At 44.3% G+C, this 25334-nt stretch overlaps 1 protein-coding gene across 2 annotated transcripts; it reads left to right on the forward strand.

Annotated features, from left to right (window-relative positions):
• The first annotated feature begins 16 nt into the window (after nucleotides 1-16).
• On the forward strand, nucleotides 17-24781 carry SNX12 (sorting nexin 12). 2 transcript variants are annotated; one of them, XM_081042789.1, is made up of 6 exons: nucleotides 17-314; nucleotides 1677-1818; nucleotides 16335-17300; nucleotides 21944-22039; nucleotides 22589-22713; nucleotides 23095-24781. In XM_081042789.1, the coding sequence occupies exons 3-6, from the start codon at nucleotides 17136-17138 to the stop codon at nucleotides 23195-23197; spliced, it is 489 nt and encodes a 162-aa protein (XP_080898915.1). In that variant the 5' UTR covers nucleotides 17-314; nucleotides 1677-1818; nucleotides 16335-17135; the 3' UTR covers nucleotides 23198-24781. The 2 variants fall into 2 exon arrangements, with proteins under 2 accessions (XP_080898915.1, XP_080898916.1); XM_081042790.1 differs by lacking the exons at nucleotides 17-314; nucleotides 1677-1818 and having other exon boundaries at nucleotides 17006-17288.
• Nucleotides 24782-25334: the final 553 nt, after the last annotated feature.

The raw sequence follows: 25334 nt of genomic DNA on the forward strand, positions 1-25334 counted from the left end.
CTGCGCACGCGCTTGGAGAGCCAGTTGGGAAACCGAGTTCTTCAGTCGTGCCATCCCGCTCACGCTTGAGGACTACATTTCCCGTCTTGCTTCATGGTCTTCCCCATCCCCTCTCCACCCCTCTCTTGACCCCCTTCCCACCCCCTTCCTTGAGATTCGGGGTATCGTAGGTGATCGTGTTGAGAGATGCTAGAACTTTCCCTCTTTCAGTTAAGAGAGGGCAAAGGAAAACAACAACAACAACAACAGCGCGGTCTCTACAAGAGGCAGAAAACCGAGAAGCAAGAAGCAAAGAACTGACGAGAAAACAGGCTGTAAGCATGTTGGGGAGTTGGGTGACGGGCTTGCCTAACATAAACCAAAGGTTAGCTGATGATAGTGTACCCCCACCTCTCTCCATCCCCCAGACGCAGTTCACACTGACTGTGTGGCCGCTGACCAATCAGTTTTCTCCACTGACTCTTCTGGTCTCTCCTTCAATACTGATGTCCTCCAGGTTCCCATCTTTGCGTTGCCTTTCTCATTCAACAGGTCCCAAACTGAACTCATCGATGTCTTTCTGCACCCACACCCCTATCCGCTGGGTACCCTTAGGTCTGAATTTCCTAAATGGGTGTCCTGATCTACCCAGTCTCCCTAGCTAGACCCCCCCTCACCTTTTCTTCTCCCTAGCTTCCCACATCCAAATCCCTTTTCAGGATCTGATTTGTCACTGGATTAAATTTTAGTGTCATCTTAATCGGACCTTCTGCCATCACTCTTTACCCCCCCCCCCCCCCCCGCACTGGATGTTTGGTACTGCCAAGAAAGTTACCTTTCTGAGAAACCTTCCTGATATTAACAGCTAAAATGTACGGAGCGCCTATTATGTGCCAGACGCTGTGCCCATTGCCTTACCTACACACAAGCTCATTTACTCCTTAAATCAACCCTGTGAGATGGGTACGACCATTAATCCCACTTTGTAGACGAAGACACTAATGCTAAAAGATGTAGTGACTTGCCCAAAGTCACACAGCTAGGAGGCAGAACTGGGATCATTTTCACGGCCATGTGATCACACAGTTTCCCTACTTAAAACTTCCTTTGATTTCCCCCATTGCCTATGTGCTAAAGTTCAACCTCCCTAGCAAGGCACGCAGGTCTCTTCAGAGTCAGGCCACTTCCCACCTTTCTTGCTTCATCTTTCACTGGGCACACTAAGTTCCAACAAGTCAGAATTTCACATGATTTCTTGGAAATACCGTCCCCTTTTCTGCCTTTTTCAACTCGGTATCACATCGAAGATATTCAGTGAATGTTGGTCGAATAAATGGGACCAGGAATTGAATGACATTGCACTTGTACATTTGACAGCTTTTTAAGAAATGTAAAAAAAAAAAAAAAAAAGAAATGTATGATGTGTATGTTCTGCCTATCCAGCCCCAATTTTCCTGTTAGACGGCAAGCTCCTGGGGGTGGGTCTATAATTTAACGTGTCTGTAGAGCACCTGGTGCTACACCATTTGCAGTGTCGCTCTGTGGTGAGCAGGCCTTCCTCCTGGCAGGAGAGCCTTCCGTACAACGCAGGATTTTTCAGAGGCGGCAGCACATCGGGCCTTCAAAGTGATACTAGTCTCTCACGGTAACATGACCACGTTGCTTCTTCATATTCCTGTCTCCTTCTATTCCAACAGGATTTGTCCTCCATCAGTCGTGGACCATGTACTCCTCCTATCTGAGGTCCAGACTAGAGAGACGGGACGCAGTTGTTCACAATGCCTGGCAGCCATTTCCTGCAAGTGTTTCTTCTTCCCGCAGCACAGCCTGGAGTACCTGGTAAGTGCTGCGTGAATGGTGACTTTGATAGGGAAGAGACCTGGTGGGTACGAGGTCACAGGGGGCTCTTTGCTAACTGAACAGGTGGGTGGCAGTTCACACGGAGCCTCTGAGACAAGGAAAGGGCAGGGTGGGTGGGGCAGGCACCTGTCCTTGCTTGACTCATATCTCGCATTGTCTCCCTTTGTGCATTTGTTTGAAAAGGTCCACCTTTCCACCAACTCATGTCCATCACCTCCTTAAATTTACAATTCAGTGCTCAAAACTTATATGCTCTTGGGAACTTTCCTCGACTAGTCCGACCTGAGAGATCACTATCTACTCGGCATCTCCTGAACCTCTGTGAACTTAGTTTGTATCCTTTAATTTTGTGCTGTGGTTACATAGCTTTTCATTGCATGAGGGCATATTGGTCGCCCCAAGTAGATTATAAACTCTGCAATCAACAAATGCTTATTGACCTTTTACTGTTAAGATGAGAGTATACCTTGTAACCCCGGATGGAGAAAAATGACCAGGAACCACAGGACCAGATGATTTAGGAGGGTGAGCTAAAGGACCTGTGGAGGGATGAAAACAGCATGTCTTTAAAGCATGCACCCAGAGAGGTCAGGGTTATTCATCTTACTACTGTCAGAGTGTTAGAATATACATTAGTCAAGAGAGAGAGTTCGCAGGGTCACTTTAGAAAATAGAAGAGAGCCTGGTCAGTAGAGAGGTCTAACAGGAAGCCCCTGGAAACCCACTGTAGTCATAAATTATGAACAGATATGGCAGGGTATGGGGGGCACAGGCCTTTTTCCCAGTTGCGATCCCAGAGTTGATGGTCTCAACTGGCTCCCCACTCACCACCTGTTTTTTCCTCCTGAAGGGCTTTGGTTCTTCTGGCCTCTTTCACTGCCACCACCCACTCTTCTACCTGGGTGCCACCCCCCCACAAGCCTGCTGCCAAACCAGCTTTATTAATTTGAATCAAGATAGACATTTCCCCACTTCTTTCCTTCCCTGCCCAGCTCTGAAAAACACACACTCCCCCCACGCCCCCCACCTAGGGTTTGCATAGGATTTTTGCTAATAACTACAGGGAAATATGTGAAGGTTAACAAATAGAGCAATGAAAAAGTTCAAGGAGTCTCAGAAAGCACCCGCTCTACTTGTCCCGGATCTTCACAGATGTGTCTAAACATATGTATTTTTAGTCGCCTTCTTCCCTAGGTCCTTCCTTCCATGTTTCTGTGAAAGATTTCTAGTCCTTCTCTTCGAAGTCAGTAGCATCCTCCCAACCCAGTTGTTTTAAAACATCTTTTCAGTTAGTAAACATTCCTTATGAGTTTATAATTTTCCAGACCCCAGGCTAGGTGCTTTCGTGTCAAGTGCAGCCCAGACTGAAGTCGGCAGGCTTAGTCTCAAGTATATCTGAGTTGGTACCACTAGGAAATTCAGTGCAACATTCAGTCCTTCCCGGCCCCTGGAAGTCAGTCCGATGCAGTGAAAAAGGCATTAGATTGAGTCAGGAGATCTGAGTCCTTGCCCTAGCTGTCTCTGGCTGGTTGCATAAAGATAAAATTACACTAGCATTAATAAGTAACATTTCTTGAGGTTTTCTTTTGTGTTAGGCACTGTGCTAAGTGCTTTACACGAATCATCATCTGATTGAATCCACACAATAAGTATGCAAGCTAAATGCTGTTACTGTTTTCCTTTCACATAGGAACATGCAACTTAGGTAGGTTGTAAAGGGACCTACCTAAGATCCAGAGTTACTAAGTGGTAGGGGCAGAGTGACAAATCCAGGCAGTGTGACTCCAGAGCCTATACAAGTCAGGTCACCTCCTCCGGCTTTGGTGGCTTCGGTTGTAAAGTGAGAATGTAGTGGTAGATGGTCTCTAAGTCTGTGCTAGCTCTAAAACCCTGTCTCCTGGGGTCTTCCATGTGGGGGACAAGACCCCAGATTGCCCTTTAGGCCTCAGGCAGCCTAGAGCTTTCACTTCACACCCACATAAATTGGATGCTGGTGTGCAAGTCCTCCTGGCGTGATATTTACCAGAAAGTTTCCAATACATGAAAACATATCTGAAAATTACATAAAAAGAGCAAATGCTCATAATCTTGTTTAAAACACACTGAGAAAAGATAGGGAGAAATGCCAAAAAGTGTTAACAGTGGTTATCTTTTATTCTTTTAACTTTCTTATAGTTTTCCAACTTACTATGACTGTGTATAACTTTTAAAGGGGGGAAAATACTTCATGTTTTGCCTCTTTCTAGAAGGGATTAGAGGCACTTTACCAAAAAAAAAAAAAAGAGTACAAATCTCATAAGATTATAGAAACAGAACATCAAAGGCATGGAAAGGAAGAGGGAACTAAATTCACCTTTTGGGGCAGGCAGAGGAAAGGGGGAGCACAGTAAAATCCACAATTCTTGTTAACAGAAAGAAAGATACACAGCAATTCCTCAAGAGAGACAGATTTTCCTGTCACGAAATTCCTTTTTCCCCCAATTGAAAAGACTGGGCTCTAGCAAACAAAACTGTCTGAAAAAACCAAAACATTTCGAATCCCGTTGCCCTCATACACTTTTCATCTTTCCCTATCAGCTTTCAGTCCTCGTCCACAGACACAAATAATTTTCCATGGCTGCAATTAGAGTCTATATGCCATTTTATGTTCTGTTTTTTTCAATGAACATATCATAAACACATTTTCATATTTAGTCTTCCAGAATTACAATTTTTAACAGCTACCTAATGGTCCATTGCTGGCACCAAATTCCATAAGAAGTCTCTCTGTGGGATTAACGTGAGGGACAGTGTCCTCAGTAACAGCCTCCTAACGCACACAGAAGAGATTTTCATAGTACTTTCTTGTAACTACCCTGGCCAAAAGCCAAGGGTGTAACATTAAAGCATTCTGCAGGGGCAGAGCTAATATGGCGCAGGCACGTAACCTTCTGGTGTTCTGACTTGATCTGAAGACACAACTTAAAATGCCACCTAAAGGAGTGGGTGGGTAGAACGTCCCTTACAACATATTGCATAAATATGTCTTCTCACAGCCAGAGTTTTGACAGGACCTCAGAGGCTGACTGCACTTACTGTCTCATGAAGGCCAGAAGTGTCGGTAAGCTCTGTTGTTGACTGAGGCGGGAGCCATATGTTTTGGAAGCCAGACGAACAGGTGGTTGGGTGACAGGGTTAATACTCTGCCTTGAAAGTTGAGAAGCCTGACCAGCACGGTTGCCTGTGTGGAAGTTTACCTCATATCCCCGTGGAGGTAGGGTGCAGGTGAAGCCACATTTCCCCTAGGAAGCAAACGGCCTTTGGATCTGAGTTCCATACCACAGAGGAGGGATTTTTGATCTAAACAACTTTCAAAGCCCATAAACAGTCAGGTGGCCTGGGCATAGGAAGAGAAGTCTTGTAAATATTCCAATGGAACGTCTCTGGTTTTAGGAACTGTAGGGTCCCAGGGTGCTTGCCAGTAGGAATTAGCTGCAGAACGGGGTTTTATACTGAAAAATTGAATTTTGGAGACTGTCACCAAGGACCATTAAAAATTTTCACAGAAATGATGTTGAGACGTTACTTTTGGCGCTAATTATATATCAGAGCCAACTGCCTCTTAACTACACCTCATACTGATAATACTATGTCAGCTGCATAAAGGTGATTCATTTGTTATTTAAAAATTTTATTGTATTAACATTATAGCCACAAAACAAAAACGCTTTCAAAAACAGAGAAATAGAACAAAGTAGTTATCCACAATCCCACCATCTTAACACAACTATCATCAGGGTTTTGGGGCCTTCCCTTATTTTTCCACCACCACAATTTTTCATATTTATAGTCATATTGTGTATATAAACTGGAGTCCTGTTTAAATAATTGTAATTATACACATAACATGTGACTATATTTTCCTTTACAAATTGAGAACATGGCTGAAAAAGCTGAAAGTCCCATTGGTCCCTTATCCCACTTACCTTCCCCCCTGCCGAGCCCCCCGTCCCTGAAGTTACCATGGTCATGAGTTTGGTATGTGTTCTTCTAGACCTTTTTAAAAAAATACTCTTACATAGGAAAAATGTGGTGTTGTTTTGTGTGCAGTAAATGATTACATGCAGCAACTGGCTTTTTTTCACACAAAAATGTTGTTGAGATCTATCCTTATTGATAAATCTAGTTCATTCCCTTTAACTGCTGCATGCATTCCATTCCATTTAATGAATACACCACATTTTATTTAGCCTTTCCCTAAAGGAGAATTCTTATCTGTGTATGCGGGGGAGGGGAGGCCAGAGGGCTAATAAGTCTGCTTTACTGCTTCAACTTCTCCGGTATCACTCTGAGCACATTAATGTAAAGAGACAACCTGAAGTAAGAAACAATAAGTCACTTTACAGGCAGACGCAGAGATGCCTGTCCCAGGTAACCATCCTAAATTTACAGTGCTATCCAATAGAACTTTCTGTGCTGATTTAAACGTTCCATATCTGCACTGTCCAGTACCGTAGTCACTAACCACACATGCCTATTGAGCATTTGAAATATGTCCAGGCAACTGAGGAGCTGAAGTTTTCATTTCATTTCAATTAAATGAATTAAAATTTGGTCACGTGTGGCTAGTGGCTCCTGTGTTGGATGGTGCAAGACTCTAGCATAGGGTAATGGAAGCCACAGTCTTTTATACTACAAATGACATCAGGAGCTCTAAGACAATTGATGACGCTAAGATCTTGTATTGGTCCTTTTACATGTCCTTCTTTTAAAGGTTAAGTCTCCTTGTTCCTGGATTCCCGAAGGGTTAAAAGATGGATTGTCATATGGAAAAAACAAGGTTGCTAGAAAGCCTGTCTTTCTGGGAAATGACTGTACTCAAACCAGACCGTGTCGAAATTCATTTCTAATCCCAACACCCTCACTTGACATTTAAGAAACTAAAATCCCCTCCCGGTCATCCCACTGGCCTAGTAAAAGCTTCAAGGAGACAGAGGTAGTACACAAAGTCAACAGAATAGTATACGCATCTTATGAAAACGGTCTTGGCTACGAGCCAGCATTGTTCAGTTAGTCCAGTTGTGTGTCATAAATGGGGTTTAAACCCAAAGAAAACTTATCTGCTTTCTTGTTTACCATTAATGCCTCTGGGACTCTTGAATCCCCATCCAAATCCCCTTTATCACTCCGAAGGTTCCTCATTGTTCCACATAGCCTGCTAAATCTATAACTCACATAGATAGGCACGTGGTTATGCAACTGGCTCCCCGGGTAGGCTCCACAGTGTCCAGATCTAGTGTCCAGTTGATCTTCTCTGGCAGGCATCAGGCAGATATGACAGCACATGAGAGCTGAAGAAATACACAAGCCACCCCCTAGGAGAAATAGGCACGAGGCACAAAGACACACTTAATACAGACAATAATAAAATCACATGAAAAATATGCTAGCTATGCCTGTTCTTAAAATCCATGACTAGCTCCTCTTTTACATATGGGCGCCTATGTCTGAAAGTATACCACCTATCCTCTTGTCTTTCCCTCCCCCTCCCATTTCCTGTTCTTTAATGTTTACTTTGTCTGATCTCTCTGCTTAGTCTCTTTCTCCCTCAGCCTCTGGCAGTTTCCACTGCTGATCCCCTTATTTTCCTGAGGTCATTCTTACAGCATCCTTCAACAAAGTCATGTACTCATTTAATCCATAAGTGGTATCAGGCCATTAAGATATAAGTTAAAGAGAAAAGAGACTTAAATACAGTCCGGTGCTACTTGTGATTATGGTTCTGGTGTACCAGGGGACTCCTATCTATGCTGAGACCTTCTATTTTAAACCTTTAAAAAAGAAAGTCTCCATTGCCCACTATAGGAGTGATGCATGCTTATTAAAGAAAAATTGTAAAATACAGAAAAAAATTAAAAGTACTCCTAGTTCCATCACCCAATGAAAACTATGGTTAATGTCTTACTCCATTTCTTTCCAGTATTATTTTTTCCTTCTACATAGATTAAAAAAACACAACACACAAAAAACAAACAAAAAAATTGTTGTAATCATACTATGTGTTTGATTTTATATATTTTCCCCCCACTTAACATGTAAGGATGTTTTTAAATGGTCACACAGGTTCATAAATATAATTTTAGTGCCTGCCTAACATTCTATCAGTTGGCTGTACCATAGTTTAATCATTTCCATATTGCTAGCCATTTACTTTAAAGTATTAAAATGAGGATTTTCACAGCATTAATTGCCAAGGATCTCTGTTAAGTAGATTGTCCCCAAACAGTAATTAGCCATGTAATCACAGGAGAATGATAATTCAATGAAAGCTGCAGTTTTTCAGAAAACAGTAGATTTCTCCATACAGTTTATGAGAGTACAGTAGGAATGAATTACTTGACACGCAGCAGTGTCAAGATGTCCATCTCCCTGATGACAGCCTGCTGTAGTAGAGAGAAGAAAACAAATTGGAGTCAGAATTCTTTCCTCCATTCAGTAAATATGAATTGAGTGCCTATTATATGCCAGGCACTGTAAATACACCAATGAGAAAAACAAAATGCTTGCCTTCATGGAGCATATACTCTTGTGAATTTCACAAGCAATCAAACAAGCAATTTCATACAGCACGATAAATCCTAAGGTTGGGGAAATCAGGGAGGGGGGCAATAGGTGGGGCAATTGCCCCCGTCAAATCAGGGAGGGGGGCAATAGGCAATAAAAGAGGGGCATCTAACTTAGACTTGTGGGGATCAGGAAGGCTTCCAGGAGGAAGTGGCATGTAAGCTTAGATGTGAAGGATTTTAGGAGTTAGCAGGCTGAAGACTGGGGGACAGACTGTTCCAGACAGAGGGAACAGCATGAATAAAGGCTTATGAGCATGAGAGAGAGAGACCCTCTTTTATCTGAAAACATCTTTATTTTGCCTTCGTTCTTAAAGAGTATTTTTATTGAACGTAGGATTCTGGGTTGACAGTGATTATTTCCCCAGCATTTTGGAGATGTTTTTCTGCTGTCTTCTAGTATAGTTTCTGGGAAAAGTCCATTGCTATTTGAATCACTATTTGTAATCTGTTGCTTTGTTCTTGCTGCTTTCAGGATTTTCTCTTGATCTTTGGTTCTTAGCAATTTGACTGTAATACACATAGGTGCAGTTTTCTTCATATTTATCCTGTTTGGGCTTTGCTGAGCTTGAATCTGTAAATGTATGCCTTTCACCACATTCGGGATGTGTTCAGCCGTTATTTCTTCCAATGATGTTTCTGACCCCATTCTCTCTTCTCCCCCTTTAGGGACTCAATTCACACATATTTTAGACCTCTAATATTGTCCCACAGGTCTGTGAGGCTCTGTTCATTTTGTTCAATCCTCTCTCCCTTTTTTTCAGATTGGGTACTTTTTATTGCTATATATTCGAGTTCATTGACTCTTTTCTCTGTTATTTAAAAATTTCAGATATTGTGTTTTTCAGTTCTAGATTTTCCGTTTAGTTCTTTGTTATATTTTCCATTTCTCTGCTGAGGTTTCCTATCATTTCATTAATCCCTGGGGTGTTTTTCTCTCCTCATTGAGCATCATCATCATCTCAGGGTTGGGCTCCCTTCATGGTCTTTCCCCTTGAGAATGGGTCACCTTTTCCTGACTCTTCACATACTGAATAATTTTAGAGGGTTTCCTGGACATTGTTGTGGAAACTTTGGATCCTATTATATTGCTCTGAATAGTGTGGAGGTATTTCTTTCAGTGGGCAATTAACTTGGTTAGATTAAAACTGAAAACTCTGCCTTGTCTGTGATGGGTGGCAATTCAAATCTCAGTTCCATTCTTTCAGTCTTACATGGAAGCTGATTTGCGTGTGCCTGATGCATGTGTGGTTCAGGAGAAGGCTTGGGAAGCATTTATAGAAATAATTTAGGGCTCCTTTTCTCAGGATCTCTTTCTGAGATATCCCCTCACTTTCTAGAGACTGTGGTTGCTCCAGGCCCTGCCCTCTAGTTCTTCAGGCTAAAAAGATTAGGGTTTCCTAATACAGTTTTAGTGGTGTGGATAGTGACTGCAGCCTGCCCACAGGCTAAAGTCATAAAAACAGGAAACTTACCCCCGTAATGATCCTGAATTCCAAGTCCCAACCTCCCTCTAATACCCTCCTGCTTTCGTTCACTCTCTGGAGCTTTGTGGTAGGGGCGTGTGTGTGTGTTTGTGTGTGTGCACGCGCATTTTGTCCAGTGTTTACAGTTGTTAGTTGTTATCTATTGAGCGTTTATTCCAACAAACCGAGAATGGAACCTGTGATCTTACGGAACCCGTGATAGAGTCTCAGATGAGCGTACTTCATATTTTGGGGGCAAATCATAACCCTCTACCTCTTTCTTTTTCACCTGAATATTTCTCTATATTATCACCCATATTCCCTTCTTGCTTCAGAGGAAAAAGAAGGCTACTTTGTTTATTTCCCCCCTTTTCCCTATTACCTCCTTGTTTTTGGTCAGGAACTACAATTCGTTCATCCATTCATTCACTTATTCAGCAAATAAATATGTATTGAGCCAGGCATTGTGCTAGGCATTAGGGGGAACAAGAGTAAGGAAAAACAGACTCTTCTTCACTGAGACTGTTCTCTCCAAGATCATCAGAGGTCTGACTTCTTAATCACCAGACCAAGTAACTTTTTCTCATTCTTATCCTCTCGACTTCCTTGCTCCATCCTCCTCTGTGTCTGACCAACCTCTCCTTAAAACTCCTTTGTCTTCCAGTTCTTTCACCTCATTGATTTTATCTCCCATTTTCCAAGTAGAGGAATTCTCAGAGACTTTGTCCTTGGCTCCTTTTTTTCCCTTGTCCTTGGCAGTCTTACTCAATCTTAGTGTTTCAACTACCACTTCTACGCCCAAGACTCCCAAGTCTTTATCTTCAGCCCTGACCTCTCTTCTGAGATTGAGACTTGAATTTCAGCTGTTTGTCTATACCTGTTTGCCTAACAATCATGTGAAACTGCATGTAGTCAAAATTCAACTCATCATCTAGCCCCTGAACCTACCCTTCGTCCTGTGATTCCTATTTCAGTTCATTTGTGGTACTGGGAGCATATAATGAAATAAGAGCAGGGTCAGGGCTGTTGCAAAAGGGATCCTTGCATTGGTGGGAAGCCTGACAATAGGGAAAACTCTAAGTCCCTTTCAATTCTGTGATTCTTATGTTCCCAGCATAGTGCTAGCCATTTCCTTCAAGGAGCTCACAAAATGGGGGAGAAAACAATTGCGTGATAACTAGTTCTGATTTCAAAGGCAGCAGGAACTCCGAGAAAAGAGTGTACGCTGAAGCAGTAAGAGAAGCTTTTCAAAGGGAAAAGCTGTGCCTTCTGTTTCACGTGTGCCCCCACAGCACCATTCTCTATACACTGTAGAAACCCCATAAAGACATTTTGAATGATTTTGTCATCGTTATTAATGTTTATTGAGTACACATTGAGTGCATAGTTCTTCACTACATGATGTGGGGGTTAACCAAGATTTGATGTAGTCTCTGACCTTTTTCAATCCATCAGTCAACCAACAAATATTTACTGAGAGCCTGGTATTTGCAATACACCACGCTAGGCATTATGGGCGATGCAAGATGAAAGAGGAATAGAAGTCTTACTCTCTTCCCTTCAGGAGTTTACAGTATGGTTGGTAAGATGAGACTTAAATGCACACGAGGCTACCTAAGAATGCGAGTCAGAGCCAAATGAACACTGCAGACAATAAAGCCGTCAACAAACATAAATGTACAGATTAGGATATGGAGCTTTTATGGAGGATGTGGGACCCACACTGGGCTTTCAAGGATGGGCTGAAATGAAATAGGCTTGAAGTTCTCACAGTTGTTAAAAAGATAGAATTCAACACCAAAGGTTTGAGGCTGAAGACCAAGCCGAGGAAGAACGTGTAGGAGGCTTACACGAGAATGTTACTGAGCAGTTGTTAGTAATCTTCCACCGAATTCTACCATATGCACTCTTGGTGGGGGGTGTCTTTCTCTCCTTTTTCCTTTTCTAATATATATTTCCCATCTTACTCCCTTTATGGTGGTGTACAGGGCTCAAAGAATCTTCTTTGAGAGGCAGCTTAAAAACCTAGGCTCCAAAACCAGACTGTCCATGTTCAGATCCTGGCTTAGTGTTTATTAGCTGTGTGACTTGGGGCAAGTTGGTTGATCTGTCTGTGCCTCATCAGTAAAATGCAGATATAAAAACAGCACCGATGTCATAGGATGGGTTTGAGGATTAACCGAGGTTAAAAAAAAAAAAGTAAAGTGCTTAAAAGAGTGTCTGGTACCTAGTCATTGTTCAATGAATGTTAGCCACTATTAAGGGAGGAAGGCTGGCTAATTGCAACATTATCTTTCCAGGTCTTAACTATTGCTAGATAAGTCACTATATAGTTAACTAGCACCTGTATGGAAGTTGGAGGCCAGCCTCTTGTCAGCTAAAGAGTTAGGTCTGTGTCAACCTCCAATAAACATGCATACACACACACTTAGGCCACACCACTTTTTCCCAGATCCCCCTCACCCCTAGGTGATCCAGAGATACTTTAGGAAAATAAGGACAAGTGACCAACTGAAGTAGACAAGTTGAGTATTTAAAGGACACTTCCTCAACATAGGGAGGGTACCACAGGACAGCTCAGAAGGGATGTAAAGTAGAGACTAGCCCAACGGAGGTGCCAGATGACATTGAGGTTTAAATGAACTTCAAGAAGGGGAGGTCACTAATGGTACGGAAGGAGAGTGTGCTCCGTAGAAGGGCAGCTAACGTCTGGGTCCACATTCCCTGGAGTATAGTCTGCTCTCTGCTTTTCCTCACTGCATTACCTCTTTGACACTCAGGCCCTCCCTTCCTCCCTCCCTGCAGTTCCAGACCCCTGTTCCCAGGAACACAAAACACCCCAGATTATAGGGGCTTTTGATTTGCTGTTTCCTCAGGATAGTCGGCATGGAGACTAGAAAGAAGTTCTTGTCAGCGTGGTTGCATAATGTTGAGTTGTTGGGTCGGAGCTTGTGCAATCTCCTTTGGAAAAATGTAAGGGCAGGAAGATGGATAGCTGTCTGTTTAAGGTACAGTATTGCCTGCAGGCAGGAGGAGGAACTAATGAGATTCCTTCCAATGTAAGGATACTAAATCTCTCTCTTAGATTTTTTTTCTCACTCTGGACTCCTTTTGACAAAGAATGAATGTGGTCAAGGAAGATGGGCATTGCTCACATCAAGTTCTGATGTTATTACCTGTTTGCCAAGAGATTTGAGTCAGCTATTGAGTGTGTGTGTGTGTGTGTGTGTGTGTGATAATTGAGGTACAAAGGATAACTCTGCCTTGCCCAACATCACTTGGTAACTGTGAAGCTCTTTGCCTCTCGTGAAGAGCAAAAGGTGTGTGTGTGTGTGTGTGTGTGTGTACACGCACGCGCGCACGCCAGCTGGTAACAGCTGTCACTGTTATTACTGCAAAGGATTTAATTAGCCCAGTACCCTCTACTCTCCTCTCTCCACCCTATCACATTTTTCTCTTTAAAAAAACCCCTTCACACCTCATTGTGAATTTAACTTGCACAATTCCCTCAGGGCTATTTGATTTTAAGCCTTACCCCTTTACTTACCTGTATATTCAACTTCTCACTTTCCATGAAGTCCCCCCACCACCCCCAGCTGTAAACACTTTAACAAAAAAACAAATCCTTCTTTGACACTGCATTGCCCACTAGCTACAACACTCCTTTCTTAGGCAAGCTTCTCAAAAGAACAGTCTCTACTAAATGTTTCCACTTCTGCCCCGGTTTAGTTCTCGGTGTTCTGCCATCTGGGTTCTATCTTCAGTGCTCTACTGAAACTGTTCTCATTTAGGTCATTGTCAAATCTAGTGGACGTCACTCAGGCCTTATCTTACTTGACTGTTCTACTGTGTTAAAACACTGTTAACCACCTACTTGCTCCGTTTGGAAACATTTTTTATTCCTCCCCTTCAGCTCATTCTTGTCTCCTGGTTCTCTTTCTCCTTCCTTGACCACTCCTTCCTTCTCTCTTTCACAGGCTTCTCTTCCTGGCCCTGTCCTTTAATTTTCTTTTGTCAAAGGGAAATAGTTTTATTTCTTGAATTAAAAAAACCAACATGCGTTCATTGTTTTAAAACTCCTAAATAAAAACATAAAATCCAACTGAAACGCCACCACAGAGGTAACCACTGCTAACATGTTGATTTATATCCATCTAGTCTTTAAAAATTATTGTATGTAGATATATCATGTTCAATAATACAAATGGTATCATATTATGATATTTTTACCAGCTTTTTTCACTTTTGTATGGGCATCATTCCACATCAATGAGCATAGAGCATTATTTTAAATAGACACATAGGAGAATCCTGAATTTGGCCATTTACACAAGAGACTGGGTTTTATGATGGAAGTGGCTGAGGTACAATGTCCGTAAAGTAGAGAACCCAGTACTCCTTTGTAACACTTCTCATATAAACAAATTCACAAATGAGAAAAAAGTGGCTACAAAAATATTCCATTGTATAAAATGAACAATTATTTACTTGTAAAGATAAGATCCATATTCTGGTATCTTTATGTGAGTATCTGATTATTTTCTCAGGGTAAATTCTTGGAAGTGAAATTTTTGAGTCAAAAGTTTTGATCAGTAAGAGTAAAACTGTTTTTAAAATATAAAAGTACTTAAGTGAGAAGAAAATGAAAACAAATTCTCCCTACTGTCCCTGACTCCTGTTCTCCGGTTCTTCTCTCCAGAGACAACCAGTATTACAAGTTTCTTGAGGTCACAGGGTTTTGCTTCTTTTTTTAAGGAGGGCGCAGCTGACAGTGGCCCACGCGGGGATCGAACTGGCAACTTTGGTGCCATCAGCACCACGCTCCAACCAACTGAGCTGATCTACACTCTCAGCAACCCTGCCTGCCTTTAACAATTTGAAATCTCCTCTGCTTGCCTCTTCACATTCTTGCTTCCACACATGCTGATGACTCTCAAATCTCTATCTAACCCTGGTCACACCCTAGAGCTCCGGGCCAGTATTTCCAGCTGCCTGCTGGACATCTCCCCCTGGATGTCCTACAGACATCTCAGATTTCTCCAAACTGAGCTCATTGTCTTCCCTCCCAAAGTCACTCTTCTTTCTGTAATTCCTATGTTGGTTGGTGGTACCAGCATCCACCTAGTTACCAAAATCGAAAAACTAGGAGTCGTTCTCAATGTCCTCCTTCTCCCCTCAAGTAATAATAATAGCTAATAGTTACTGAAGATTTACTATTTGCACATATTCTATTTCACTGAATTCTTGCAAAAGCTCCAGAGGTAGGTTTTAGTGTTATCATTTCCATTTTGCAGATGAGGGAAACTGTTTGGGTAACTTGGTCAGAGTTACCCAACTAGGAAGTAGGGCTTTTAAACCCAGGCAGCCTAATAGCTCCCACTCTTTAGCCCTATACTATACTGCCACAGTATCTAATCAGATTCCAGTCCTATCTTCTTTAGTTCTTCCATCTCAGTCCCATCTCTTCCTTTTTCTCCATTCCCACCACACCACCTGGCTCCAAGTGTTATTGGCGATACTCTCATGGTTAGTTACATTTGACTCAAATGTATCTTCTGCGGTGCCTGCAAAATAATGCTTGTAAAACACAGATCTGATTATGGTTTCTTCCTGTTGAAGACGCTTCAGTGGTCTACATCATAAAGCCAGAGCTTAATATAGAAGGATCACCCTCATCTGCCCATCTCCAGCCAGCCTGTCTAAGCAGTTCTATTACCTACCCTGTCAAAATTGATAATTGCTTAAAAATATGATGCTGTATCTTACCCGGATGACTTTGTATGTTATTCCCTCTGCAAAACATTACATTTCCCCATTTCCTCTCCTATTTGTCCTTTACGTATTTTCATGTCTGTCAAACTCAGATGTTTTCTTCTCCAGGAAGCCTTCCCTAATTCCTCCAGTCCTATGTGCTGCTTTGAACGTTCGTTTATTTTGTATTTGTCACATTATATTCATTTTATGTACCTGTCTCTCTTTCTACAGTGTTAACTCCTTGAAGGTAGTGACTCTCTTATTGAAATCTAGGGCTTTAGTGTTTAGTATGGTGCCTGGCACATAAGTAGTTGCTTGGTAGATATTGGTTATATGGAATTAAATAACTTAATTCTGAAATTATAGAGCCTTGTACTCTGTTGAAAGAATTTCAGCCATCAGTGATATGGGATGGATATATATATATATATATATATATATACACATATATATGTATATATATATACACACGTATATGTGTGTGTGTGTGTATATATATATATATATATATATATATATATATATTTCTTTTTTTTTTTTAGCACAAGGCTGGTGTGGGGAGGGAAAAAGGATGACTTAAAACTGCGCCTCATGTGGGCCATGTGTAAATTAATAATATATTCATGTTTCTATAGACATTCTCACGTAGACATATATTGTATCTCCATTACAGGCTGCAGGTAACCTCAGAGTAGTGCCAAGTATGGAGTTCTGCAGAGTCGAGATAGAAGGTATGAAGTAAAGGCCGTCAGTTTTCTGTATTTGAGTGCAGCTTGGCTTCACTTTTATGAGGCCACACGTGGAGGATGAAGATATGCCCAAATTTTCCCAAGAAGTGAGAATGAGAAGTCATCTTTGTTACGCTATCCTCACTGCTTTCCTGGCACCATACAATGCTCACTGAGTGCTCAGTTGCGTGTGGAATGAATTGAAACTATCAGTGGCACGGCTGCGTTCTAGGTTCTCAGTGCCATTGTTGGAACCTCACCCTCCGGAGGCCACCCTTCTGTTTTCGCGCAAACCCTAACTTATTCAGGTCCCAGGGCTTCGGCCTATCGCTGTAGGACTCCAGCGCGCAGGGCAGTGCCCACTGCTGACTGCTACACGGTGTAAGACAGTCTCTTGGGTTGAGGAGCCCTGATTGGCGGATCCCGCTGGAGTGCTTCCTGGGATACGGGGGGCACGTACGGGGATGCAGGCTCCGGGGCAGCCACAAGCACCGCCCGGAAGCCTGAATGAGGCCTCATGCTACGGGACTCCCAGCCGTCAGCGTGGCCGCTATACAGGGTGCCGGGCCCGAGGCCGGGGAGCCTGCGTGCGCGTGCGTGCGTGCGTGGGCGCGCGTGCGCGGCGCCGCAGTCTGTAGGTTGGCTGGTTATTTTGCAAGCGGGAGGGGTCGTGCGCGCTCCTGCCTCCGGCCTCTGTCCCCCACCCCCCCTTCCCCGGTCCCGGCCTCGGTCTCTCCTTCGGAAAGATGTCGGACACGGCCGTAGCTGACACTCGGCGCCTTAACTCGAAGCCGCAGGACCTGACTGACGCTTACGGGCCGCCAAGTAACTTCCTGGAGATCGACATCTTTAATCCACAAACGGTGGGCGTGGGCCGCGCGCGCTTCACCACCTATGAGGTTCGCATGCGGGTGAGTCACGGGGTGAGGGAGACAGCTGAGGGAGGACCTGGCGACGGGCCGGGAAGGGCGGGGGGGTTGCCACAGGAGCGACGAACAGTGGAGACGCTTGAAGGGGTCCTTTGGGGATTCGGGGCTGAATAGGTTTGGGGAGGGGTCTGCAGACGGGATTGTGGGCCGAGGGTACAGAAAACTCCTGAGGGGGACATCAGACCGGGTGAGAGCAAACAAGTCCCCTTGAGCAAGAAGTGAAGCATGGCCGGATAGGGTGGGGACGATGGAGAAGATCGGAGGAAGGAATTCAAGGAACTAGTGATCACACCAGAGGAGTGAAGGGAAAGTGGGGAGAAGGCTGGGGCATGGAAAGCCGAGGCGACATGTCGCTGGGGCCCCTAACTAACTGGGTGGTGGGAAGTCACTGTGAAGAGACCAGGGAGGCCCTACCCGGCTTTTTCCGAGGGGGTCTCCATCCCTAGGATGATGGAGTTAGGCAAAGCCTGATTAAAGCGAAGGAAGGTAGACTCCAGGAAAGGCAGACAGTGGGCTCGGTGGAGCGAAATCAGAAAGGCAGTCTCCTGGAGACTGAGTGCTTCCCTGACTGGTGTAGAATTAGCATCTGAAGGAGAGAAGTGTTTTCTGCTTAGGTTTTCTCGGGTACCACATGCTGTGTCTCACTGTGAAACCAGGCCTTCCACTGTGATTGGTGGATTGTCAGTCGCTGCTCTCTCATCCTGTGCTTATCCTTTAGATTCCAAGTGTCCATAACGCTTATTTCAGTATTTATTGGCTCTCATTTGGGTTTCCTGTATATGAATGACCACTGGCCCTTTCTGTCCTAGATTAACCATTTGGATTTAGACCCTGGTTTCTAGTTACTTTAGTATATGACATTTCAGGACTGCCCCAGGAGTGTCTTCTTCAGTATACAACACAGAAGACTTTATTCTCTAGTTCTTAGTCCACAATGCAACGATGGAATGTGCAGACAGCGTACATGGTTTGCAGGTTCTTTTGCCCAGTCGAAGTGGTTACGGGCAAAAAAGTTTGAGAACCATTTTCTAATTTTCCTTATGTTTTCTTCTCAGACTAGAGGGCCAGAATATTCTCTGTGGACAGCATGCTGCTCAAACAGCATTTGAAGACCTAAAAGAGTGTATGTGCTTTCATTTTTGAATGAATGAATGAGAGCATGTGCTCCTCCCTGGGCATTGAAATCTAATTGCGAAATGATGGCCTGCAAATTCCAAGTTTGCCAAAGCCCAAACTGAAGAAAGAAAAGCGAATAGGAAAAAATGAGAAAAACTCACCTACATAGATAAGAACTACTTGAAATCATCTCTTTGGGGAAGAATGGAAGTTAGAGCCCTCAAAACATCATAAAGGCTGGGAACATTTAGTGGTACAGAACGTAATTACCTGGGGAGGACTGGCCATAACTTGTTCAGTGTAAGGACTCTGCTGTGGGGGCTTTAGGGACACTACCCAAGGGCCTTAGGGATTATGAATGAGATCACGCTCTACTTCAGGCATTCTAATAACAGTGACTGCTGTGTGCCAGGCACTGAACCAGGTTTTAGTTTTTAAACGCTTAGAAAAACGCCATTTTACAGTTAGGAAACTGAACAGGAATCCAGTTTCACGAACTTGCCCAAGTACACGAAGCTAATGACTGGCGGGGCTGCGGTTTGAACCCAGGCCTGCCTGACTCCAAAGCCCATCATATTCTTTCCACTACACTTCACTCTCTCTGGCTATGCTTAGTTGCAAAACTGAAGCGTACAAAATTTTTCTGCCCACTAGGCTTTTCATCAGTCCTTTCCACAATTTCCAATTGCATAGTGATGGCAGGGCTGGGGGCAGTTCCTGGTTCTGTGGGTTTGGAGTTCATTTGTATTGTTCATATATATATATACATACATACATATATATACATATATATATATATATATATATATAAAGGCTTTTACAATTTTTTTCAACTATGTTCGGAAAAATTGGTGAAAATCGTTTAGTTTTAAGTTGCTTTAAGTGGTCACAGTAGGCCTTATAAGGAGCATGAGATTCAGAGAATGGACTTTGGGCGTCAGGCATTGTGAATGGCAGAAGCAGATGCCTCTTGACTTTTTTTCTTTGTATAATAGCTATTTCTGAAGCTGTTCTCTTTCATTTTGCTCAGGAAAGAATTCTCCCCCTCCCATCCCCCCAAGAAATGAGGAGTCTGGAGAGGTGTCCTGGTGACTTCACATGATGTGTATGGAAATTTTCAAATGTCAGTTGTCCTTTGGACTTGAACTTTGCTTCTCTCCTTTTCCTTGACTTTGTGTTGGTCAGAGCCCAGGTGATCTGTAGGTTGGAGCTGGGAGACTGTCCTAGTACATAGTAGCCCCTTCCTTAGATGGCTACCGTGTTTCCCCCAAAATAAGACCTAGCGGGACAGTCAGCTCTAATGCATGTTTTAGAGCAAAAATTAATATAAGATCCAGTATTATATCACATTGTATTACACCTGGTCTTATAGTAAAATAAGACTGGGTATTATATTAATTTTTGCTCCAAAAGACACATTAGAGCTGATTGTCCAGCTAGGTCTTATTTTCAGGGAAACACAGTAGATGCTGAGATGAAAGGCCAGTAACTGTCAGCATCCTGTGGGGGTAGGGAAAGAATCTGAGTCAAAGGAGGAAGTTTACAGAATGGCAGTGGGTGGTTTTCTTGTGTCTTGGAAGAAACCACTCAGCATTTTTTTTCTTTCCTTGATCCTTCTGTTGGCTTCTGTAAAAGCCGACTAGTTAAGGTTCTGCTCTTTGGGGATCACAGCATTTGTAATGAACTGTGGTGGAAATCTAGAATCAGATGACACTGAAGGGCTTCTTGTCTTGTAGGATTATTTCCCCCCAGCTTTATTGCGAGATAATTGAAAGGTAACATTGTGTAAGTTTAAGGTGGGCAATGTGACGATTTGATACACATATGTATTTCTTGCAGGATTCCGAGAACGTCCTCTGTAATGCTTTTTCTTGAATAGTTAATACATACAAGTGTACAAAATTCAAAAGGTACAAAAAAGATGTACTATAAAAATTTAAGTCTCCCTCCCTGTGCCCTCCAGAGGTTCCTCTTTCGGAAGAAACCACTGTTTTCAGTTTCTTATTCTAAGGAACAGTTTAGATAATAAAGTATTACTTTACATGTAGCTCACTCCACTTCAACCCACTGACATTCCTTGGACTTCAGTCCCAGGTAGAATAGTAACTAATGTAAGTTGACCAGTTATTGGGCTTCTGATGACTTAGACCTGGATCCTGACAAGACCGTTTGCAGACTTCAGGACTACAAAGTGCGATGCACAGAGGACTGCGAAGCTCTAGCACAGCTCCTAGGGGCTCCACTCCTGCCCTGCTGTGGAGAAAGGAGAGGGACTACTTCTCAAATTAGCTGGTCGGAAGTACAGTCAGCACTAATACGTGTAGTTGGCCATTTCTGTTTAGAAGTCATAGACAAGAGAGAGGATAAGGGCTTTTTGTTTGTTGGGGATTCATGTTGCCATTAGAATCTTGGGAAAATGCTCAGTGATTAAGAGGTGGGAATCGGCTGGTTTATATCAGGGAGTGAGCTACGCTAAGCCAACCTAACATAATTGCTATTTCTGCTCCACTTTCGGGATAAGGAGAGGGTAAACAGATACAAAGGGCCTCTGAATCAACTGAGTATTTATTGAGTAGCTTGCATAGTGTGCATTTAGGGGGATGCAGGAGTACTGATTGCAGTGACGTTATAGTTTAGTTAGGCAGCAAGACTCAACAGGTTGCATAAAACAATAGTGGTCCGGGCAATACTACAGTGTAACTCTATAGGCGGTCCGAGGAGAGGGAGACCAATAAAACGGTCCGAGGAGAGGGAGACCAATAAATTAAGCTGGTGTTTGTCGGGAAAGATTTCCTGGAGGAAGTGGGACGTGAGCTGGCATTTGTAGAATGGAGAGGATTTGGACAGGAAAAGCAGAGAGAGCCATACCTTGGAGGCGCTTATCTCTCCTTTACAGGGAACTTAAATTCACTTTTCAATTAAAAATGTAATACAGGCACATGATAAACTCAAATTGTCCAATGAAAAATGTGACCCTCCCACCCTTCCCAGTTCTCTAATCTTTTTCTCCAAAGTCAGTCACTGTTACCAGTACCTTTCCATAAATATTCATAAATATGTACACATAAACATACCCCTTTTGAAAGCCAAATGGAGGCAAGCTATTCTGTACTGTTCTGATTTTAATGCTTAATATATCTCTAAACCGGCACGTATCTCTTTCACATTCTTTTCACAGTTGTATAGTATTCCACTGTACAAGCGTCCCATATTTATTTAAGCAATTATCTATTGATGGACATTCATTATTACAAATAATAAGATGCAATGAAAACCCTTGTACATACATATTTACATACAACTTCAAGTCTATTTGTGGGAAGCATTCTAAGCAGCAAGTGCCTTTGAACTGCGACAAGGCTGGATGTGGTAAGGACTGGTATTCACCTGGTGGTGTTTTGAAGGGTTGTAGGAGCTACTTCACTGGGACCTGTCCATGTGATTCTGACAGGCAGCCACCGCAGGCTGAACGTTCCTTACCACGTTCTCTCCTTCTGCCTTCCCTGTAGACAAACCTGCCTATCTTCAAGCTGAAGGAGTCCTGCGTACGGCGGCGCTACAGTGACTTTGAATGGCTCAAAAATGAGCTGGAGCGAGATAGTAAGGTACGGCCCCGCTCCCGGTGTGGCCCTCCTGGAGGAGGACATCTACATGGGCTGACAGGGCATAAGAGCAGATCGATAAAATCTGTAAGGCGACGGAGAGGGCGAGCACAGTCTGCCTACCAAGTCCCAGTATGTTGCGTGTGGGTGAGAACCTTTGGAACTTGAAAGTGGTGGTAAGTTCAAGAAAAAGTCTGATTCGACTTAGTGGCTAGTACAGGTATACAGCTTAACTCGTTGAGGTGCTAAGCATGGGAAGTACAGTGTCAGCAGAGGCCCAGCTTGGGTCTGGGGTGGTAGTGGAGTGTTAACGAGAGTGAGGAGCGTTTGCAGTTTCTTTCCTGTCTTTTGAGATGGTGAGCCTACCCTCCCACAGAAACAGTCGGTTTGACCCTCGATGGGGCCGTCCTGACTGTTCTTGTGGTCAGTTCTTGCAAGTTGCTGGCTGTGGGACTGTGGACCGTGTGCCTTAGGAAATGAGGTGCACAAGGCTTTACCCCCACCTCCCTTGTCAGCTCTCCCGAGTGGCTGCCATTTTGCGTCTGCCTGCAGATTGTAGTACCACCACTGCCTGGGAAGGCCTTGAAGCGGCAGCTCCCTTTTCGAGGCGATGAAGGGATCTTTGAGGAGTCGTTCATCGAAGAAAGGAGGCAGGGCCTCGAACAGTTTATTAACAAGTAAGCCAAGGTGCTGGGGGCTGCTCTTGCTCCTTTGTCTGGCAGGGGCCTCCTGTGTGTTTCTTCTGTCACCTCTTCTGTAATGGGGGACATGACGTGGTGCCGATTGTATGGTGGGCGGACTGGGCAGTTGGACTCCACTCCTTTGAGCAGAAGCTGGGAAGGTGCTGCAGGTTGGGTGTGTCCAGGGCTCTCCCTCCTCACCTCTTGAGCCGCCTTCTCTGCTACCTTGTCACCATCGACATGACGCCCTGCCGAAGTCCTCTGCCTGCTTGGACCTCAGGGCTGACCTTGCCCTTCCTCCCCTGTCCATAGCCCTGTCTCTCTGCGAGTTCCCCTTGATCTCGAATGCTCCTGCTAACCATGTTGACCTCTTTCCAGAATCGCTGGGCACCCACTCGCTCAGAATGAACGCTGCCTACACATGTTCCTGCAGGAGGAGGCCATTGACAGGAGCTACGTCCCCGGGAAGGTGCGCCAGTAGGAGCCCCTCTCCCCACTTGCCCTCTGCTCTCCTGCTGAAATAACATTGGTTTTTACACTAAGCCTCTCTCTCTGTTTGATCTGAAGTCGGCTGCCCATCCCCTGGTCTGACACGCTGTCTGCCATTGTATTCCTTGGTACCTGACTACACCGTGGGCTCTGTGCTGGGGTCCTTCTCTCTGAGGAGGGGCGGGAAACCACAGGCAGATGCCCTTTGCTTGGGGTTGGGGGGTGGGTGGGAGGACTGTGCTGGAAGGCAGTTTCTTGGGGTTTACCCATACCAGGAGGCAAAGCTGGGGGTGGGGGGCGGGCCTGGTGCTGGCAAGGCACTTGGCTACGAACCGATGCCGCGAGTCCAGGGGATTTTTCTTACTCTTAGGTTTAACCAGGAACGATGAGCAGGGAAAAACCCTGCCTTTCCTACCTGCATGAAATTTTTCCTTCTTGGGAGGGTGGTAGAGACGCAAAATCTCTTCTTGTTTTCTCTAGGCCTGTTCCCAGTTTTGTCAAGAGTTTTCCTTTGTTACTTTCTCTCTCCCTTGATGCTTTTCATGGCAGTAACCCTCCTAGAGTCCGAGCAGTCTGTCATATGGAGCAGGGTGTGTGTGGGTTTTCTGGGCTCCCCATCATGGCTGCCTCCGAGTCAGAAGGAAGCCCTAAGGCAGTAGGGCTCCCAGCAGGTGAGTCAGTCTGAGCCTGCAGTTCCCCCTCCCCAAGCCCTGGCTACCTATGGTTAGCTTTGCAGTTGGTGGCTTGAGGGCTGGGGGCAGCTCCTTGAAGGTGGGAGTGGGTCGCTTTCTAGGTACTTCCATTCTCCCTTCCACCCTCTCACTTAGTACTGCCAAAGGGCAGAAGCACATGCGCAAACCACACAGCGGGGCTCCCGGGGGTTACAGGACTGGCCACACATGTTTCCCTCGGAACTCCAGCATTGTCCCAGGCGCTGAGCTAGGGCTCACAGCTGGCTATGGATTTCCCAGGCCTTGCAGTCTCAGGCAGCTTCTTGAGGCCGCCAACTTTCCTGGCCTTGTCTGGGAGGTAGTGGTTAGTTTGCTGGGGCCCGTCACGTGGTCCAGGTGTAGGATGGGAGCAAGCTAACTCTGGAGGCAGGTGAGAAGTGGGGCTCTGCTTAGTCTCCCTCCCATTGAAGGATTGCAGTTCTCTATCCAGGGTCTTGGGGCAAAGGATTACCGATTCTGATAGGACCACATCCTCATGGGACAGACTAGGACCGGACAGACTAGCATATGGGTTTGGACTCCACATAAGTGTTGATGTTCCCTGACCCAGATCAGCGGTCCCGCTGCTGAATCTGGCTTGTGCCAGGGGCTGAGCAGCCCCTAGAGAGAGGCTCTGCTCCCTTTCCCATCTCCCCAACGTTGCTGTTGTTGCTGCCTTTTGGATTTCTCTCCTCTGTTACTTTTTTTAGAGATTCCTTCTTTGACTGTGCATAAGTGCTGAGAGCCTGAGGCCCCATTTCTGCTGTGTATATATCCTGACTCGGGGCTTTGATTCAGCAGACTATTCATTCTTCTGTCAGACAATGTCATATTCAACTCTGTTCATATTAAACCACTGTGAAGCACGCCTCTGTTGTCCTGTACTTTTTAGGGTCTAGGATATGCTGGGTATTGTGAAGAAATCATACAACATGGTCAGTGTCCTGAGGTGGTAAGTCAGTTTTGCACTTAAATTTCTAAAGAAAGCAGAACCCTAGCTACCTGTAGTGCTCTTTACCTGTCCTTGCAACTGGCAGTTGACTTTGTCACACAGGTAATGCACTTGTAGCAGGTAGCTGTAGGACTCAGTACCTGTGGTTTGCATTGGATTTAGCAGATTTGGCTTGTAAGCTTGTGTCAAATAGGGCAGAATGGATTTAGTGTGTGTGTGTACCTGTGCTGTATGTTACATAAACAACGTGTGCACTTGTGTCCCTGCACCAAGACACCCACACACCACCTACAAACACTATTTCTTTTATAGGCTTTTTACCTCCATTGAGATAAAATCTGTTTCTTTCGAATGGCTTTGATGCAGGCAGAAAAGTGAGTCAACTCAGAACTTTCGATGGATGGGTATTTTCACCTGCCCAATGTGTTCTGAAATGGCTTGGTACACAAGGTGGGTTTTGGGGAGAG

This window comes from Rhinolophus hipposideros, assembly GCF_964194185.1.
Source record: "Rhinolophus hipposideros genome assembly, chromosome: X".
NCBI lineage: Eukaryota > Metazoa > Chordata > Mammalia > Chiroptera > Rhinolophidae > Rhinolophus > Rhinolophus hipposideros.